At 36.8% G+C, this 22,099-nt stretch overlaps 1 protein-coding gene across 2 annotated transcripts in view; it reads left to right on the top strand.

The window, feature by feature from the left end:
* ADCY5 (adenylate cyclase 5) overlaps window positions 1-22,099 on the top strand; it is a 210,740-nt gene that overhangs the window by 152,575 nt on the left and 36,066 nt on the right. For both annotated transcript variants that reach the window (XM_070957084.1, XM_070957083.1), the window contains exons 4-9: window positions 2,751-2,862; window positions 3,005-3,132; window positions 10,031-10,189; window positions 10,893-11,034; window positions 16,004-16,144; window positions 20,669-20,691. In XM_070957084.1, the coding sequence (XP_070813185.1) occupies window positions 2,751-2,862; window positions 3,005-3,132; window positions 10,031-10,189; window positions 10,893-11,034; window positions 16,004-16,144; window positions 20,669-20,691 (705 nt within the window). The remainder of the gene's footprint in view (window positions 1-2,750; window positions 2,863-3,004; window positions 3,133-10,030; window positions 10,190-10,892; window positions 11,035-16,003; window positions 16,145-20,668; window positions 20,692-22,099) is intronic.

The following is a 22,099-nucleotide window of genomic DNA, read 5'->3' on the forward strand; positions in this document are numbered from 1 at the left end:
CGCTGACTCCTGTTTCTAGAGGTGATAAGAAACTTGGCAGGCATTCAGAAAGTAGCTGCCAGAATTTTTATCTGCTAAAGGGATTCAGGTTGGCTTGTAAAAATAAATTAGTGGTAGATATCTTTTGCTCGTGTGTCTGCCTATGTGAGGTGGGGGGACAGAACAGCCTGATAGACCAGTACCTCTGCTAAATCCTAAATAATTGTCACATGACCATCAAGCCACGCCCACAAAATAAGCCATGCCCACAAAATAAGCCATGCCCACAGAACCAGTAGTAAAAAAATTTAGAACCCACCCCTGTATGTACCCCCAGATTGCGATGATCAGCCCTGTTGCTGCAATGCAATAAAAATAGGCTTTGGGACAGGGTCTTCCATATCAGTATATTTTCCTCCTATCTCAAGGACAGGAGAAACTACATTGCTGTTGTTCTGTGGATAAACTCTACCCATAGCCTTCTGAGAATTATTTCACTAGAAATAATCACTATTTTAAAAAGAATGAGTGGAATTATTTTATCCATTAACCTTGACACTGCAGACTCAAGTGATAAGTGGAAAGAGTATTGGAGCATCCTGTAGTGGGAAGTTAGGTGAGTCACAAATGGAAAATGGGTGAATTTTATGTTCTGACCCTCAATATGGCATAGGGGACCCCCATGGCATAGGACCTAGTTATCTTCGAGACCGCCTGCTGCTACCGATGGCCTCCCATCGACCTGTGTGCTCCCACAGAGAGGGCCTCCTTGAGGTGCCATCAGCCAAACAATGTAGGCTGGTGACCCCAGGGGGAGGGCCTTCTCTGTGGGGGCACCTACCCTCTGGAATCAGCTGCCCCCAGAGATAAGGAGAATCCAAGACCTCAGTGCCTTCCGCCGTGCCCTTAAAACCTTCTTTTTCCAGCAAGCCGGGCTGGCCTAACACTTTTTAAAATGTTTTTAATTGTTTGTTATTGTTTTTAATCATGGGGCCAAATTTATATATATCTCTTTAATTGTATTTTAATGTTTGTAGTTTATGTTTTTACTTGACTGTTCACTGCCCTGAGTCCTCAGGGAGAAGGGCGGTATACAAATTTAAAAATAAATAAATAAATAAATAAATAAATAAATAAAATATTAACCAGATTATTGTAGCTATATGTAATATTTGAGTTAATGTTATTAAATTAAATATCAAATATATTATGTTGCTGTAGTAGCTATCTACCTTAACTTTCTGCTGGATGGTGGTGTCATCTATTTATACTGGTATTTTATGTACAGTAATTTTGTATTTTGTTAATGTGTAAAAAAGGAATTGTTACCCACCCACCCCATTGCGAACCGGTAGTAAAGGTAAGTAGAACCCACCCCTGGTTCGGCTTATTAGCAAATGCACTTATCCACTAGTGTATCTGGTAATACATTTTTAAAATACCTGCATATAAATCCATCCATGGATAAGCAGACCTTTGCACTTTTAACCAAAATACCCTGAAAATTGCAAGTCAGCTTATCCGTGGGTGTATTGTTCATGGTATTTTGGTTATAATTTTGAGGGGCAATTTATCCATGAAGTGTGGTGTGGTAACTCAGTGGTAAGAGCACTGGTTTTGTTAGTTAGAAAGTCAGAAACCAGGTTCGAAGCCTGAGCGCCACATAGCAGGGTGAGTTCCTGTCCTCAGCCTAGCTCCTGCCAATCCTGCAGTTTGAAAGCATGCACATTAGGGGTGGGTTCTACTTACCTTTACTACCAGTTCGCATCGTGCCCACGCGCGCTCTTCTGCGCATGCGCAGATCACTTCTGATGATGTCTGGGCGGAGCCTCCCACCGGTTTTACTACCAGTTCTTGCGAATCAGAACCGGAGGCAACCCACCACTGATGCATATGTGAGTAGGTAAACAGGTACCACTTCAGTGGGAAGGTAACAGTGCCCCATGATGTCATGCTGGCCACATGACCATAGAAATGTCTTTGTACAGCGCTAGCTCAATGGCCTTGAAACAGAGATGAGCACTGCCCCCTAGAGTTGGCAACAACTAGCGAAATAAAATCCTCAGGGACTCCTTTACTTTTACTTTACTTATCCATCAATGGTATAACATTATATTATATATGAAGGTATACGGTATATTTCAGATAAGTTGAAGAATTTGAATATAATTCTTAAAGTATGAGAATTGTAATTTCTTAGAATATGTAAAAATTTGCCTTGAAACTGTATACTATATATACTACATATCTCTATAGTCAGAATTTAAAGTGCAATATTGAGAAACCTCCAGAATTGCTAACTAATTGTAACTGTTAATGTGACAGAAGGCAAAAACAATTATGAGTGTGTGTATAATATATATATATTATTTAAAAAACCAGCAATTTAATTTTGTGCTCTTGCCTAACAAACTCTTTTGGAGAATGCACTCAAATGCATTCCAAAGCTAAGAAAGGCCATCTAAAAAAACCTGAGCACCCATGATCTGTTTTAGGCTGGAAATTATACAGCAAAGAGCAGACAAGCTGCCTTCCATTATCTATCAATCAAGTGCCTGCTAATTGTTGCCTATCATGAGACATTTTCACATACAGAGTTTGCAGCAGATATAAAGCATCCCTTGACCAGGTTGCTCATATTCATTACAAACACCCCTCCTGAACTACCTGCACTTTTAGAGATAAAGGAGAATCTATTAAAATGAGTTCAAGAGCATCTTTTATTGAACTGTCTGCCTCTCCTCTTCTTTTTCCTGCTCTCTCTCCCACAGCATCCTCTTCGCAGACATTGAGGGTTTTACCAGTCTCGCATCCCAGTGTACTGCTCAGGAGTTGGTCATGACGCTGAACGAACTCTTTGCCAGATTTGATAAGCTTGCTGCTGTAAGTAGGGTTCATCCTTTGCTTCCTCAATCATGGTGGTGTCCTATTTTAGTCTATTGCAAATTGTCTGTTGCCTTCAAAGGCAGCCTGTCAATGTCCTGGATCGTGAAATAAAAGTGCATTTCTTCTCCCTGTTTTGCAGGAGAATCACTGTTTACGTATAAAAATCTTAGGTGATTGCTATTACTGTGTATCTGGATTACCTGAAGCCAGAGCAGATCATGCACACTGCTGTGTTGAAATGGGAATGGATATGATAGAAGCCATTTCGTAAGTATACACAGCCCAAGGTGGAGTAATGATCATATATCAAATGAGTATTCCAAATGCTTTAAAACTATAATTTCTGAAATTCCCAGTCAGCAGTGCCAATGTCTGCTAGGAATTCTAGGTGTTGTAGTGGTGCCACATGATAAGGCATCAGATTGGAGAGATTAGATATAGACTGATGTTTAATAATACCCTCACGTTGGAATGCTGATTCAGTAACAATGCAAATGTGTGCTGGCACCATTTTCCATAATGTTGTATAGTGATGTGACGTAGCAATTAAAGTGATGGATTGATGTTGTGGAAACCTCATTTAAACATGGAGCTTAGTGGATAACTTGGAGCTCAGTCTGGCCTACCTCCAAAGATTATTATAATAAAAATAAAAATAAGAAGTGACTGCTTATGGGTTCCTTAGAGGAAAAACAAGATATATAAAAAATAAATCCTAATATCAGTAATAATCATGAACTTGCCTCATATTCATTTCTTCAAAATGTTACATTGATGACAAAATGGATATTATTCAGAGGCCCAATCTGAACCTGGATGACACTAAGATTGAAAACTTGCTCCACATCAATATCCACATTTTCCCTGTACAGGTAATCCTCAACTTATGATCACAATTGAGCTGAAAAATCAGTTGCATTTTACAGCCCATTTTGCCACAGTTGTTAAGCAAATAACTGCAGTTTTTAAATGAAACATGTAGTCATTAAGCAAATCTGGTTTCCCCATTGACTTTGAGGGTCAGAAGCCAACTGGGAAGGTTACAAATGTTAGTCACATGACCCCAGGACAGAATAACTGTCATAAATCTGTTCCAGTTGCCAAGCACCCAAATTTTGATCATGTGACTGTGAGGATACTGCAGTGGTCGTAAGTGTTAAAATCAATGATAAGTTCCTTTTTTCAGTGCCATTGTAACTTCAGTCACTAAACGAATGGTTGTAAGTGGAGGGCTACCTATACTCTGATACATAGCTAAAATTGTACCAACTGGAGCTGTGAGGGGTTTTGCTTAGCTAACAATTTGCTTGACTTAGCACAAACAATGCTAATTCAACATTTTCTGGCATCTATATGAATACAGAGAAGCTGCAGATAGGCTGACTTCCATGTAAACACCTCTGTAATAATAGGCTATGCCTCCCCCAGTTAAATTCCCTCAAGGCTAGATTGATTCCAGGGCATGCTGAATCTCACAAAAGGCATATGTTTGTGTGTGCACAGATACACACAAAGAGTCTGAAGTTGCAATCCCATCACCTGGGGAAGAGTTGTTTTGACCTATTAAGCTATTGGATACCAAAAGGTACCTTAAAATTAGTGTAAAACAAGTATTTGATTGATTGTTTACTTCCATTAATTTTAATAGAATGTAGAGGCACCTTGCTTTTTCTAAGTTGCACCTATTATTTCAGGGTACCTTGTAGATTTCTGTTCAAAGGTAAAGAATTTAATAGCTTTCTAAATCCTTACACTTTTATCAACTAATTGCTAAAAGTTTGCAAGGGAAAAAAGCTGTTAATTTATCAAAAGAGCTTCCTGAATGGTCCAGCAATTATAATACCTCACAGTTCAGCTTTTTAATCTTTATTACTTTCATTTGTCTGAGAAGCATTCTCTCTTCATCAGGGAAGACGGAGGAGGTAGTGAGAACAGAAAGTCTCTCACTCCAGATTTAGAAGTGAGGTAAAGATTGTTAAATAATTTTCATCCCACAGAAAGCAGGAACCAGGTTTTTTGAAAGCTGACAAGGGACAATTTGTAAACAGAGAATGGAGTACTCCTCCACACCTATTTCCAACTCTAGTTGTAAACATATTGTAAGTCTTTGCAAATGCCGCATACTTTACTAACAACCTCACTAAATTCCATTTAGCCATTTGGATTGTGTGGCAGGCCAAGATATTGTCTTAAGGCCAGACAATATTTTCAAAAAAAAGCAACAATCCATAGGGGACATAATTGGGCTCTGGACAACGGAGGCAGCATTGTGACACAAACCCTGTCCCTTTTCTATATATTCCATGACATCACATACACATCAAAGGAACAGAATTTAGGATGAGATGTTAGAATGCTGCTTTGTGAGAACCTGTTAAGCATTTCATCCATGTATATTGTCATTCTATTGTATTGGATAAGTTGTATTCTTTTTGTAAAACCTCACATTTTAAAGATTTGTTGTTGTTGTTGTTGTTAGTTGTGAAGTCATGTCGGACCCATCGCAACCCCATGGACAACGTTTCTCCAGGCCTTCCTGTCCTCTACCATCCTCTGGAGTCCATTTAAGCTCACGCCAACTGTTTCAGTGACTCCATCCAGCCACCTCATTCTCTGTCGTCCCCGTCTTCTTTTGCTCTCAATCTTTCTCAGCATTAGGCTCTTCTCCAGTGAGTCCTTCCTTCTCATTAGGTGGCCAAAGTATTTGAGTTTTATCTTCAGGATCTGGCCTTCTAAAGTGCAATCAGAGTTTATCTCCTCTAGGACTGACTGGTTTGATCGCCTTGCAGTCTAAGGGACTTGCAGGAGTCTTCTCCAGCACCATAGTTCAAAGGCCTCAATTCTTTGCTGCTCAGCCTTTCTTATGGTCCAACTTTCACAGCCATACATTGCAACTGGGAAAACCATAGCCTTGTCTATACGCACTTTTGTTGGCAGGGTGATGTCTCTGCTTTTTAGTATGGTGCTTAAATTTGCTCTTCCTCCCCAAGAGCAAGTGTCTTTTAATTTCTTGGCTGCAGTCCCCATCTGTGGTTTAAAGATACGGTTACTAAAAGATTATTCAGATTTGGTTCTTTTTTTTTTTTTTTTGAGGAAAAAAAATTACCAGCTGTTTTAATTAAGAATTGCTTCAGAGTATTATATTCTCACAAGAAAAAAAGATCAAATTTAAAAAAAATTGTCGAGTTAAATGAAATTGACTATTGAAAAGTAACCAAATTCCTGCTACGATTAGTACCAAGAACTTTCCAGGATCATATGGGTGCTCAGTATTAACTCTGAAGCTGAGCCCACAGTTATAAATAGTTAATATCATTTTTATTCCAGGACTTGATTGTGGTTAACAAGTATGCTTCTTGGCATTATTTAAAACTAGAAAATTAAAACCGTAATCATAAGGGAGCTGTACTTGAACAGAATTTTTTACTTCCATAAAGAAATGGTCATTAATTTATTAATATATTTAAAATATTTAAATAGAAAGTAGGCATTTCTGTATTAATATATCAATTTTGGTGCAAAATTAGTTTTACAATATTAATACTTCCCCACAAACCATTACATAGTCATCTATCTTTTAATATCCTCATTCATCTGAGTAATACTATTGAAATATTCTTATGCCTTAAACAGGATATTTTCCAGGAGACAGTCATCTCCAGGTATATATGGATATAGATTCTGGACAATAAACAACAACTTTTTGCTCAGAAACGTCTTGCTGACTGGGATAATATTTCATTTATTCCGAGTTACTATTTACCCAGAATAATACTTTCAGATTGAAATAAAATTTTCTTAATCATCATTGAAAAAAATATCATTTTCATATAATATCTTAGGTTTAAATTTAAGACTCCCTGGATTTCACCAGTTTGTTTTATTAGACATGCCAAGAGTTCCAGCATCAAATTAAAATTAGAGGACATATTTGATATATTTTAATTACTAGCCAGAAGTGCCTATTAGTAATTACATAAACAAATGAATTACAATAAAACATTGTAATCCAAATCTAAATTTGAACCAAAAATTAGATTTGAATCAAATCAAAGCTCTTCTGCATAGAGTGAGGCCAGCCCAACTGGTTTGTGTTTATTAGCATTCAAAGCTATTACAGAAACCTCAAGTCTTGTATTGACTGAGGCACAATGTTTTTTCATGAGATTGACTGTTTAGGACAGTGATGGTTAACCTTTTTGCCATCGCGTGCCAGAAGAGGGCGGGGTTCGCGCCTGTGCATGCCCACACCCATAATTCTATGTGTCCCACTCTGCGCATGCGCGCGCAACCCCCCTCCTCCCCCGCTCCTGGCATGCGATGATCCTTTTTTCTTTCTCACTTGGCTCCAGATCTTCTCTATGCATCTGGGAAGGGCGAAAACAGCCTTTCCCACTTCCTTGAAGGCCCTCCAGAGGTCTGAAAGGGCCCATTTCCCAACTCCTGGTGGGACAGGAAGTGACATTTTTTGCTGTACCCAGCCTCCGGAGGCCTCTCTAGGAGTCTCTGGTGGCTGGGGACAGCAAAAAACGTCACTTTCTGTCCCACTAGGAGTTGGGAAATGGTCCCTTTCAGGCCTCTGGTGGGCCTCTGAGGGAGTGGGAAAGGCCTCCCCAGATGCATAGAGAGGATCTGGAGCCAGGTGAGAAACAAAAATGGGCCTTCCCCCCCTCCCCCCCACTCAGGCCCTCCAGAGGCAGGAAACAGCCTGTTTCCCTACTTCTGGTGGACCCAGAAGGCCCGAAAATCAGCTGGCTGGCATGCCCACTGATATGGCTACACGTGCTACCTGTGGCACACGTACCATAGGTTCACCATCACAGGTTTAGGATGAATTGTTAGAGGGAATACCTTCTGCAATCTTTCTAGTTATAACTCTGCAAATCTTAGTGTCAAACAACAAACAGCGATTCTAAATGTACAAGAGGTCTTTGTCACCTTTCAAAATTATAGTGATGTATACAGTACCTGGCAGATCTTTAATTTCATAAAAAGTTCAAAATATTTCCAAAGCTTTAACTTTCGCCATATAATTTTTATATCACTCTATTGTTTTCTGTGTGACCCAGGAGCCTTCCAGATTTCCTGTAGTGTTTAGAGTGCAACTAAATAACCTGGCAACACATTTGAAATTTCTTGTAGATTTGTTGCTTTAAAAAAAAAAATCTGCTTATTAGCTACATCCACAAAGCACATTTTTTAATAACATTCAAGAAGTTAAATGGGATTAATTTGCTATAATCGCTGTAAATTGTTTCCAAAGAATCCCTTCTTAAGGGCATTATTTTACTTAGTTGCACATGTTTCCAGCAAGTGGCCCATAATTACTTTTCCTGATTTTTCTACTTATTCCTAGTACTTTTGTTTTCGTTCATGCAAAAGGTCTGGGATAAATTAATAATAACAATAGTCTATGTTCATGCAGATAAGCAAGAAGCACCCATAGATTCCATAGATCTCATTTTCAAATTAGACTTCCTTTTCTCCATAGAGTTCATCCATAGATTTCCTTTTTACATCCATATCCTGGGGATATGGCGAGCACACAGGAGAAGCCAGTGTATAGCTGTGATTAGCTGGTAGCCACTAGGCCACCAAGAAATTATCTGCAAAATTATATAAGTGCCACTGTTCTGTTAACAATGCAGTAATGAGTAATGATCCTCTGTCCAACGCATGAAGCTAACAATTAAGCCAGCAGTCACCAGTGTATGTGTCTATCTTTTAAATTGTGCAATTGTGAAAGGGAATGTCTAAGCTGTGTTTGAGAGATTTACTGCGAATTCTTGTTTTATATGTTTGTCTTTTCATCGTCTCTGTGAACTTAGAAGGACAAAAGATAGATGCAATAAGTTCTTTTAATTCTGTCATTGCAAGGATTTGTACATCTCAGTTATGCATTTGCAGAGATAACTGATGGATTGTTAGGATCTGAGGAAGCTGGTGTTATCCTCTAATGTCACCATTATGTTTGAAATAATCATAGTCACCAAGAGAACTCACCTTTATTGAATGTGTATGAAGATCTGTATTAGCCAGTATATTGCATAAAATTCTTATGTAAGAAATGTTTAAGGCATGATCACAGAATCTTTTTGAAGTTAAAGATTTTTTTCAAGGGTTCTTTTTTTTCCAGGGGAAGGTGCCTTTAAAAAAAATCTTAAAAATATGTGTACATGTCTGTGTCTGAAAAAAAAAAATTAATGAGGGTCATATGCTTCCTTTTCCATTTGTGGCTTAAGAATTGGAACACTACAATGGTCTGTAATGATCATCTCTATCAATAAATTGCATTTTTCAGGAAGGTGGCAGGACCTGGAGAGAATCTACTGATACAGTTTATGGTCACAAAGTTGTATACTTGATTTGAGAAAGAATCTGCCCTATGAGATCTGTTTTGTCCTTTGAAAAGGACTGTTAAACCACAGGCTGTACAACAACACTAATCCTGGCCAATACAATAATCAGCAGCCATAGCAACATTTTCAACTAATCATTTAAGGTCTTCCAAGGGCAAGAGTAATCTTAACAGATTTCTCCCTAATCCAGAGATATAATCTGCTTTCAAATTGTTCTATTCCTCATAATAAATGTTTGTTCTCAAAATCAAAATTCCACAAAGGATACATATGATAATTTTGGGAGCAACCTTATAAACTCTTTAACACTGGATCCCGTTGGAACAACTAAAGAAGAAACAACTGTTGGTTGACTTTAACAGAACTCCAGATATATAACACTGAAGCAGTTGTTTCACATATGTATTGTGTTTCATCCGTGGGAAGTTTGATGGCGGGGTAGTATGAACAAATAAGCTCTATAATCGCATTCTCTTCTGTCTTTGCAGCATGGTTATTAAAGTTCATTAGAATAGGCAAGTTATGGCTGGCTTTGAAATGGAAACCAGAGTGTAGTGCATGCTTTTTGCTTTATCTTTTCCACTTCTGTGAACTGTAGACTCTGCCAATTGAAAGCTCACTAACTTCATCTTCTGAGAATACCTCCAGCCTGCTTGTCTAGCTAGCCTGCCGTTTTTTTCTGTCTGATTCAGTTGAATTGCAGTCTTTAAGCATACTTAGGCAAAATGGCTTATTATAAATGCTTACATTCCTTTAGTTTTGTTTGTCTAGGAATGGTCTTTCTTTATCCCTATGTCTTTCCCCAGATTAGTACGAGAAGTGACGGGCGTCAATGTGAATATGCGAGTTGGAATCCACAGCGGGAGAGTTCACTGCGGAGTCTTGGGCCTCAGGAAATGGCAGTTTGATGTGTGGTCAAATGATGTCACATTAGCCAATCACATGGAAGCTGGTGGCAAAGCAGGGTAAGAGCTCTCGGTCAGTCCATGTATCAGAGCGGAGCTATATACAAATAGTGTAAGTCCGCTCCAAAGAATTGCTAGAATCACACAGTGCTTTCACATGTTGTTCTCATTTCTAAATCTCCTGCTTACTAAATTAAGAAGACTGAAAAACACATTTCTCTGACTTGCCCTTTATAAACCAGCAATTTGAGCAGTTCCTTTGATTGGAAAAATATTCCATGAAACATAGATTTGTGCTATGTTTTCACATTCAAGTATCTGTCTTAGGAAAGAGAGACAAAATTGGTGTTTTTCCATGGAGAAGACTTCACCAACACAAATAGATGTTTTCTTTTAAATTGCCCATATTAGGACTTTTGCCCTGTACAGGGGTAGGGGTGGGGATTATAATGGGAAAAAATGTAGTTGCAGGGTAGGAATCAGTGGTGGGTTTCTACCGGTTTGCCCCGGTTCAGGCCAATCAGTAGTGGCTCTGCGCATGTGCAGAAGGTTCTGCGCATGTGCAGAAGTGCCATGCACAAGCGAAGCAAGCACGCACACACACACACTCTCTCTCTCGATTCCGAACCGGTAGCGAAGGTAAGTGGAACCCACTACTGGTAGGAATGCAGTGCAATCTTACCCATTCTAAAATGTTTACTACTTGATTCCTTTTACTAACGAATGGATATTACAATTTGATTGTCTTTTTTCTGCAATCAAGGCGAATCCACATAACAAAAGCTACGCTAAACTATCTGAATGGTGATTATGAAGTGGAGCTGGGCTTTGGAGGGGAACGCAATGCTTACCTCAAGGAGCATAGTATAGAGACTTTCCTCATCGTCCAATGCAGCCAAAAACGGGTAAGAACTAAATAAGATTGAAGTAATCATTACTGAAACTGTATGTAGCAGAGTGCTACAGCTGATGAGTCATTATACATTATACATGATAAATTTGTATACATTCATAGTAGCCTTTTTATATGGGGCATTTTTTTTTTTAAATTTGATTTATATGCCGCCCTTCTCCGGAGACTCAGGGCGGCTTACAATGCGTTAAGCAATAGCCTTCATACTTTTGTATATTTATACAAAGTCAGCTTATTGCCCCCACAAACTGGGTCCTCAATTTACCTACCTTAGAAAGGATGGAAGGCTGAGTCAACCTTGAGCCTGGTGAGATTCGAATTTACAGTAATTGAAGACAGCTAATCTCTGCTGAGATAATCACAATGCTATCAGTCTGCTGAGCCACCAGGCCCATACTATTTTGTCTGAAATGTTTCCTTCTGCACATGCGCAGAGAGTCAAAAATGGACTAATGACATCCCGGCAGGTGAGCGGAGCCACTGGCCCTACCAGTTTGTGTGAGCTGGATAGATCCGGCCGGATTTCACCGCTGATGTAACACCTTAATGAAATTTTAAGTTTTCATTTCAGTTTTAATAATCTCTTCTGAAACCAAATCATTCTGATTTCAGAAGGTCTAATATTGAAAGTTGTAGGTTTATAAATTTAGTAAAAAATTATCAAGCAATAAAAACAAGTCAATATTTATTAGACTTTAAAAAATATATTCCTTTATTGCTACTCATGTTGGGGAAATTGACATTCTCAAAGTATTTACAAAGCACCCTATCCCTGTTTGGTTAACAGAAATTTTGGGAGGGCATTTTTGTTTAGTTTTATAAATAAAATGTTATAAATAAAATGTTCCTACATTTCCTTTTTTTTTTTCTGCTGCTGCGAGACAATAGAGGAAAATTCTTTTGCATATTTACATGAACTGAGTGCCAATGTAAATTGTACCAGCAATTCTAGCTTCCATTATCCCCTACATTAGAATTTTTACTTGCTAATCTTCTGGTCTGTAATTCTGGGACGTTCAGTTGTTCAGCTGGCACATTGCTTCATAATATATAAATATTTCTTCTTCTAAAGTGATGACCTTATTTAGTTTCATGTACATACATAGTCTGTTCTGGAAAAGAAAATAGCTACTTGCTATTCTGAAGGTCACGTGTACTACCATAATTTGACTTTATAGTATAATAAATCTCCCAAGGTAGAGCAAAAGGCACATGGAGAAAGAAAAGGAAGTTCTCTAAATAACCTCAAGCATGACTTCAGTTGTTTTCCTTATGGTATAGATTTATAATCTGCGAGGGGATTGCTTAATTTCTGGCCCCTGGTAAAAGTGCTTTTCTTTTAACCATGTTTGCTTCTGAATAAGGCAATATTTCTTAGATGGCGTTCTAGGTTTCCTCCCATAAATAGTTTGGGCACGTATATGTGGCCATGCAAATTATTTAGAATTTTTGAATGCATCTTTTCCTATTTGTAAAGGAGAAAAATCTACCTGAACTTTTATAAATATTGCATTATCATGTTGGAAAAGACTTGAGGTTCGTAAACAGATACTTCTTCATGATAAATCTGATATATTTAATTTTGCTTCTTTGTAATCACTGCCCTAAATTCAGAACGAAACTCCCATTTTCCGAAACACGTAACTCACTTCTCAATCTGAAACATACTCTTTGAAAGATAGTTGAGATCAATCTTAGGAGTAGAGTAAGTAAGCTTCCAGATTCTAATTCTTAACGCCAGACAAAATGAGTTGTTACAAGGGCTACATTTTTCAAGAGAACTATGAACACACTTGTCAGCAATCTGAACTTGGAAAGGCTTTTGCAGAGAAGTTTTACAATTCCCAGCAACACTGGCAAGTTTGCAGAGTGAGCTTTATTTAGTGCAAGCTGCTTGACCTGCACAAACTGCACACATTTTCCCATAGTGTATTGACTGAATGGAGGCAGCAGCATAGCAAGATCTGTTCATGACCCAGAATATGCAGAAGTTTTTCTTATTAGCTTGAATAGTTATTCTCGTTTTTGCCATAGCAACATAATGAGCCTTCCCCCCTCCCCTCTCCCACCCCTCCCTTGTCTTTTCTTAGTTTCACTCCATATAAGAACAATCGATAAACATTCATTTGCAGTAAGGGATTTTTCCTTTCCTAACACGAGCCTATCGTTTTCCATTACTCATTTCATAAAGCAAGCCATCAGTAGTGTTTAAACTTCAGATTTTTTAGATAAATACTGTTCGCAAAATGCCTGGCTAAATAGTATTCGGCCATAGAATAATGTTTTGTTTTTGCTTCCTTTTTTGGCATCTCATCTCTAATGAGATATATTTTTTGAAATGTGTAGATTTAGAACCAGTTTTAGCTGGAGGGCAGGAATAGATGGGTTAGGAATGTAAAATAAATCACTGAGGCTATTTCAAAATTTTAAAAAAAGTTAACCAAATACATAATCTAAAAATGATTTCATATCATTGTATTTTTAGAATCTCCAAACCTCTGTGTTGGTGGTTGTCCAATGTTTTTCTTATTTTCTGGCACAAGAGGTCTGTAGTTGGAGCTGTTATAGATTAGACAGTACTTCTAATATAGTTATATAGAAATAAAGAGGCATAAATAAGATTTTCCGTGAATTGGTTTTTGAAATGTTCCTGTTTTATTGTGGTCAAGTTTAGATTATTTGAATAAACATTCACTATAGGTGAAATTGTTCTGGTGGTTTTTTTCTATAGTATTTTCAAAGAAAATCATCATCATCTGTATAAGTAACACATAAACATATCAGGACCTGTCCCTTCTAAATATCTCAGTGTTTTATTTGTGTACCTTTGTATTATACAAAATAAATAGTTTATGTTGCCCTGAATTATATGCTAGCATGAAACACCAGGAATCCATCCTTCCATAGATTTGGAAGGATTTTATTTCTGCTAAATCAGCAAAATTTGGATCATTGATAATTTAATAAAAATGTAATGATTTGCTCAGATCTTCTCTGTAGTAAACACACAAGATTCTTAAGCTTGCAGTACTACATCTTACCTATTATGTTGTTAAGAATTTTTTTACTACTTATGCTTTTACTACTAATTCCAAACCTTATTCTGTATTCTATCTCCTAAATCCTATAATCTGTACTGTGTTCTGCCTTAGCTTACTTCTTAGCTACATCTAAAGCTACTCTGCTTTCTATGTCTTTTTGATCTTCTCTTTCAATGCCAATGACTCCTGCACAGCTGAGCTACTTTCTAAAGGGCTGGCTTGACTAATCTACGGGGGGTGGTGGTGGTGGTCATAAGGTAATGGGTGCAGGAGGTGCAGATATTCTAGCTCCATGTGGCATTTCTTCCACACATCAGTGCTTTTCTCTCCCTTATGCATATTTCCATTTGGGCAAACAGGAGCTTGAAAATTGGATCAATACCCAGATTGGTTAATTGATACTATACTCTTACGTAAATTTATTCTAAAGGGATTGTTTCTCCCCAAGTATCCTAAACCAATATGCATAGGATTATCACATGAAACATTTGAGGTACCAAATTTTATAGTCCATTATAAAGTCTTTTTACCTATTTAATATATAAATAATTATTATTTAGTCTCCAGGCGCCTCCCCACTTCCCATTGGTTAGGACTCCACAGGGATACCATTATGGATTAGTCTGCGTTATATTGAGCTTTCAATTTGCCTGAGTATCTTTGACTAGGAAACTAAAGTGTACTCTAAGAAAAAGTTTCCAAGCTACGTACCTCAAAAACTAGAAGTAGTTCTGTGCTGCTTTAGATGCCCTTTCCTACATATCCTGCTGCAACCAGCCATGGCCAAGATAAATATACCTTGAAGTAGTGAACCATGGGTAATACATTTCAGTCAGTGGTGAAATCCAAATTTTTTTACTACCGGTTCTGTGGGCATGGCTTGGTGGGCATGGTGTGGCTTGGTGGGCATGGCAGGGAAAGGATACTGCAAAATTCCCATTCCCTCCCCACTCTGGGGCCAGCCAGAGGTGATATTTGCCGGTTCTCCGAACTACTCAAAATTTTCGCTACCGGTTGTCTGAACTGCTCAAAATTTCCACTATTGGTTCTCCAGAACCTGTCAGAACCTGCTGGATTTCACCCCTGATTTCAGTATTGCAGGAGTTGGACAGAAAACGGAGGCCCAAAGATGCTAATGTCAAATGTAACTGTTTTTATGAAATAAAAGTAAAAAATCTGTTGTCTAGAAATGTAAAGAATATGCTGTACACCACAATTTAATCCAAGAGTTGGGTATATTGTATAGTATAGTGTTTATGCGAACTGAGAATTAACTGTGTGTATATTTAAGTTATGTTTTAAATTTGAAGTGGCTGTAAAAACTATACTTTTGCACAGAGAACAAAGGAAAAGTTTGCCTTAATTCTTTGTCTGCTGTCCCCTCTCTGTATGTACAGTCTTTCTAGTCTTCCTCTCATGCACACATACAGATGAGTATAATGTTTTTTTTGGTATAGTAGAAAAGGATAGGAATTCATAAGACATTTTACATTGGAAACATTTTGAGCTTGAAGTGCCCTGTTTCGAGCTGGCTGTGGCAATCTTTTCATGGCCTGATTTTTACTGTGAAATAAGGTCATTTTGAGCTTGGAACAATCCTTTGAAAACTGAAAATGTTTTGGCCATCCCAAGAAAAGAGTTGTTAAAATAATTAATAATTATAAAAACAGCAGTATAATTATGGTAAAAACTTTTTGAAAAAACAATATCTCCCAAGACAATCATAAATGAAGAAATGTCTAGATAGGCAAAATTAACAAAAAAATTAATTGGCTATTATAGTGGCAGCGGGATTAAAGACAAATTAGGAAGCAAAATTTAACAGTTTTTCCTCAGATTAATCCCTGTATGTTTGTTGAAATTCAGCTCTACAGTATAAAACTTGAAAATTTAATTCTTTACCTCGATTCCTTTTTCTAGAAAGATGAGAAAGCAACAATAGCCAAAATGAATCGCCAACGTACTAATTCCATTGGTCACAACCCACCACACTGGGGAGTAGATCGCTCTTTTTATAATCACTTAAGCACCAGTCAAGTTTCTAAAGAGATGAAAAGAATGGTAAGGATGTTCAGATCTATGGAATATTACTGCCATTGTTGCAAATGTATGAAGTGTACATATGGATTCCCCAATTTCCTTGATATTCTGTTTCCCCGAATTGTCTTTACTCATGAAAATAATTTCTATTTTATTACTCCATTCATGCTTTTTTTTTAAAAAAATTGTTTTGATAAAAGTTCTGATCGTTACGCATTATTGCAAGTTGCCAGAAAGAGCTCCTGGTGATTCCCCTGTCCCTCTCATATATGCAATATCTGTCCTTGTACTGAAATGGGTTGCTTTGTGAAAATGAATTAAAGATTGAAGCTTAGAAATTGCTACAACCACACTAGTTCTCCAGCGGTGAAATCCTCTGAAGTCTGCTACTGGTTCTATGAGTCTGCTACCGAGCGTGCGCTTCGCGCTCATGCGTGCCCGCACAGCACTAAAAAAGGAACATTTTGAAGCCTTCCGAGTCTGCAAAGATAAGTAGACAGCGAGGGAGGGAGAATCCGCTGTGCCATGCGATTTAGATTAGCTAGAAAGCAGGAAACCCGATGATTCTAGCTAATATAAATCGTGCATCACAGCTGATCGTCAGAAATACTGATTCGCCCGAACTGGTAGCATTTCACCCCTGTAGTTCTTGCTTGTCACACCTATTATAAATGGGTGACTAAGACTGAGAGGGACTTACTTAGATTCACTGCATGAAGAAATAATCTCTGAGATGTAAATTGCATCAAGCATATGGTTCATGATTTGAATAGCTATATTTAGGAAGAAAGCATCGGAAGAAACTTTAACAGGGTACCGTAAAAAACATAAAAGAGGCAAGCATCCACTATATGTGTATCTTGCCCTGTAGCTGGTACTACACAGATCATAACTTATAGATCAGCTCCTCACAGAGATAGAGAAATAAATCCAAATTAAAGAGAAAATGGTATTTAATCCTTTAGCTGTTGTGGGGTTTTGCTAGACATACTTTAGCCATAAACTAGGCTTTTATGGGTGATAACTTCTTGTTTGATTTTGAAAGCATGTAATATGCTTATGGATATCAGGAGTCATTGTTAGAACTATCTTCTGAAGCCCCAATTCACAAAATAACAAAATATTATCATTCTTTGTCGTCTTTAGAGATATAAATAGAAGAGTAAATCCACAGGTTATTCATTGTATAGTAGAATTGTCCAAAATCAAGATGCTTTATGTTTGTAAATGCAGTCTTTAAAAGAGAAATGTCTGTTCAATTTAAAATGCTTCACAAGAGCCTTTACTGGTTATGAAATTCAATTATTTCGCATTGTCCATTTTGTTTGGCATATTAACTATGCATTAACAAAAGCTTTACCCAATAAATTGATTTTCCTTTTAATAATGCATCTTTCAAATCTGGTTAGAAAACGATTTTACAGGATATGTATCCGCTGTACTTTGCAACAGATTTAATTTTAAAAGCGGATATGCAGTAGGAAATGCAAATTATGTAATTAACTTTTTGCAGGTATGAAATGCTATATGTTCAAGCTGAACGTTGTAAACACTTTGTAATTGCATTTCTTTCTGCACATGATGCAAAAGTTTTAATTAACTTGTAACACTGATTCTATTTAGAGAGGAATAGACATTCCTCTCATTTAGCCATTGACTTATCAGTATGGAATATACAAAATGTTTTTTCCAAAATATTTGCCAATAACTAATATCCCCCTTAGCAAAAAGTGTTAACTATATATTAAAAAAAAGACTATAGACTGAAAATAAACCAAATCAATACTGATAGTAATTCGGGAACTAGAACAGGATTCTCTGGCATTTTTGACAATTAGTGTTCTACAGGTAGCATATTTGTTAGCGTCCATTTTTAAGTTCTGGATAATGGAGGGGACCCAGACACTTAAAAGGATTATCTTTCAATGGATGAGCATATGCTCTTTCCAATGTAATTTAGAGCCTAGAACGTTCAACTACAAACTTAGAGCCTAGTCAGAAATGCAGCCGATTTGTTGCACCCAACAAACTGATTTGCACAATATACAATAAGAGTTTGCTTTTAGAATAGGAGAAACATCATGGTTCTTTTTAAGCAAAGGGGTCTAATAGTGTTCTAAATTCAGTTTTCCTTTCCCAAACAGTTCTGCTCAACAACCTGATTTTTCAAGAGTATCTTGTTAAAATCATCTTTAAAAAAATAAAAAGCACCATTCCTCATTTTCTTTGTTTCCTTGAAAATCTACAAAAGAGGCACAAGGAAACATTTGCCTTCCAGCCGTTATTGCTGTGCCATTTCTAGCAGTCTTAGCCATCACTGAGAGTATTTAAGTGACTATAGAAGTTCAACATCTAGAGGTCATAAATTCCCCATCCTGCTTTAAGGAAAGGAAAGCATTTATTTAAAGTAGATGTAAACTAATGAGCTAAAAATAATTATTCTTATCTCCTTCTAACATTAACAATTTACTACTTTTAAATAATATAGCTATTACCCAGTTGGCAATGGGAAGAATTCAGCTACTGCAAGAAGCTAAAGAGTAAACCAAATTGGTTGTCTTGAATACCGTAACTCCATTCAATTGTACAATATAGATTAGCAAGTTTATAGCCTATGTATTTATATAATGTATAAGAATTACTAATTGAATTACTGGAAACAAAAGAAATACATGTTTGCATATAACATCATCTAGAAAGGCGGAAACACATTCTGGCATCTTCTGTCAGCCAGAGAAAGAAGGGCTGCTGAGTCAACCATATTCCAATAAGAGCATTGGTTGGAATTTTATTTATGGAATTTTCAGTTTTATTCATGTACTGTCAAACTCTTACTTTTACCTCCACCTTTCCACTTCACTGTTTCTTTTGGTATTTTTTAAGTACAATTAGTTATTTCAATCAAAAATAGTATTCAGTGTGCTTAATGATACTGTGTTTCCCCAAAAATAAGACCCTGTCTTATATTTTTTTGAACCCCGAAATAAGTGCTCGGCCTTATTTTCGGGGATGTCTTATTACTTTGGGGCGCATGGAGCAAGATGGGGGCTCCTCTTGCTGTCTTACCTGATTTCCAGTTCTGTCTCCCTAACCCTAACCAGAGGAAATGGCGGGGACCGGCTGTGCATGTGGTTAAATATTTTTGGGGAGGGCTTATTTTCAGGGGGGGCTTATTTTAGCGCATGCACAAAAGCCTGATTAGGCTTATTATCAGGGGATGTCTTATTTTAGGGGAAACAGGGTAATAGGACAATAAAATACAAACGAAGTTAAGATTGAAATGTTAAAATTCAGCACTAAAATCATACCAAAGAAAGATGTGTGTACACACACACACACACACACACACACACACACACACACACACACGAAAGAGGTTTAAGAAACTTGGGGACCACATGTTTCTCAGGAAGAATAAAATGTTTAAAAATAAATTCTTTGCAACATACAGTAGATTATAAATCACACAAATTTCAGATTATAGAGAATTTGAAGATGACATTGGCAATCCAATATTAGAAAGTGTAATTAAAAACTTGCAACTTTTTAAGATCAGAAACCAATTAGCAAAACATGTACTGATATCTGTTATTAAAAAAAACAAGGTATTTGTTTCGGAAGGCCCTGCACGCTGAGAAAATTGTTGATTTACCCTTTCATACCTCTAGAAACTGCACTGATTCCTTGTGCAATAAAAGCATGGGAAACACTATCCTGAAGGAAAATTGTTCGCTGCAGCTTTAAATATATGAGAAATATATATTCTCTTAGCTCAAAGTTAAGAATACATGATCTCAACCATTCTATTGCATTATAAGTATTAATATATTTTCTGTACATTCATGATCATATGATTGTAACATGGTTAATAATGTCTCTGAGCATTCAAGTTTAGTCCCTGATGACGTGCACATGATTTTTCTTTGCAAAATTATGGAAATGAATTATCATTATGTTCTTCTGAGATTTTTTTTGTCTCTCGCTTATTCTCCAGTCTACCGTTCTAAGAATTCTTAGTAGTTTCTTGTCAAAATACCTACAAGGTTTTTATCGTTTTAAGATAAGCAAATGTTAGAGAGATGCTGTCACCTAGCTGTGTGTACCACAATTACACTTTCCTGTCTTAAGTACATAAACCAGATGCAAACCAATGTGTGTTGACTGACATGTTAGTGATTACTTCAGAGTTGTTGTTTTTTTAAGGGATCATCCATACGCTATCTATTTAATATTAGGCACATGAATGTTAACTATACAGAGGAAAAAAAAAGGAAGCATTGTGTTTCTGAGAAAAGAAAATCCTCTTAGAATAAATAACTGCAGATGTTGCAAGTGACTGACTGAGAGAGCAACTCTGTTCCATTAAGTTGAAGTTTGCAAAGTGTTCGGGGCCTTGACCTGGAATAGATAATGTTCCATACTCTTGGCAAGACACTTATCAGCATGATGTTACAAATGGATGTCCCCTAAGTGGTTTTGCATTAACTCTAATGTATTCACTGTCATTTTGTTTGGCTAATTAGCATTTCTCTCTCTTCTTTTCAGGGTTTTGAAGATCCAAAAGACAAGTAAGAAAAGGGAACATTAATTATTCCTTTTTATTGAAATGTATGAAGTTTGTCACTGTACAAAATAGAGTACTATCTTATTTTGGTGCTTTGCTTTGCCGTAATTTTTCTCCATAAATACTCGTTAGAGGTTAGAATACATCATGTCACCCTGCCACGGATTTTATCTTTTATGCTTTAATAATTAATCATACAGATTCTTAATTTATCTAAAATACACCAAAAAATAAAAAGAAGAGCTGATAACTTGAAATGTTTTTTTTTATAAAATGAGGACGACTAAAGGGTAGCAGTGGTAAAGAATTAGCCTTGGACAAGGTACCAGCTTGCAAATACTATTATTTAGTCCATTTTTTAAAAACGTTAAACTAGACCTATATAGTATTCGTTAAATAAATCTTGATTTTAAAAGGGTGGTTTGGTTTTAAAAAAACAACAACAACGATTGTTGTAATTACTTAATTTTACATACTTAGAGGCTATATCTCAAGATAGTAACCAAGCAGTTGCTTTCATTCCATCCCTCTTTTGTGACACATCTAGAGTCTTAGGTCCATTTCAAATTGCACAAAAATGGATGACTGAGTAGAAAAGATATAGGAACCCTTTAACTCATCTCTGTATATCCATATATGTTTGGTCATCTTCCTTGTTGATTGCTGATTATAGTCTATAAAAAGCTATGGAAAATGCCTTCTAAATATTGGAAGTTTAAAACTTGGAGTTTTCAATTTGTACAATAGTTTTTAGATTCACCTGTAAGATGTAATTTATTGGAGATAGTATGTTGAGCTTGTAGTAAATTGGCTATTTCTAATCAAAGTAGCAGAGAAGAAAGGATAGTTCAACAGATCCTTGAGTTATATGAATATGGAAATACGGGTGATAAAAACATTAAATAAACAGATCCTCCTTTCTTATTATTTTGTCTGTCAAGATACCCATTTCCATGAATGTCAAGGGACATATTTATACCAGAAGACCTGAGCATCCTTTCTCCCCCCCCTTTTTTTTGGGGGGGGGAGGGCGTGTAGTTTGGGAAGGAGAAAGCCTAAAGAAATTTGAAAGCAAAAGTATCCTTGGCACGCTGACAAAATTATAATTGGAAAGACATGCTGGAAAAACCTAGAATACAAAACGAATCATCATATTATTTTTATGTACGGTTGAATAATTATGAAATATTATAAGAGAATATATGTACTCTCTTACCCATAGAGGAAAAAAGAATTCACAATTCATATAAGGAACTATAGAGATGTATTACATAAGATAATAAATTTAATTTATGAAGGAAAACAGTAATATTATATTTTATGCCTTTGAGTCAGTTTGATTGCTGTCAATTACATAGGCAACATCTTGGCAACATTTTTTTTTTGTCGTTGCCTTCTTCCTAGGGCTGAGA

The sequence above is a fragment of the Pituophis catenifer genome, unplaced genomic scaffold, assembly GCF_029215685.1.
Source record: "Pituophis catenifer annectens isolate HBS135680 unplaced genomic scaffold, rPitCat1.0.hap2 SCAF_1, whole genome shotgun sequence".
NCBI classification, from domain to species: domain Eukaryota; kingdom Metazoa; phylum Chordata; class Lepidosauria; order Squamata; family Colubridae; genus Pituophis; species Pituophis catenifer.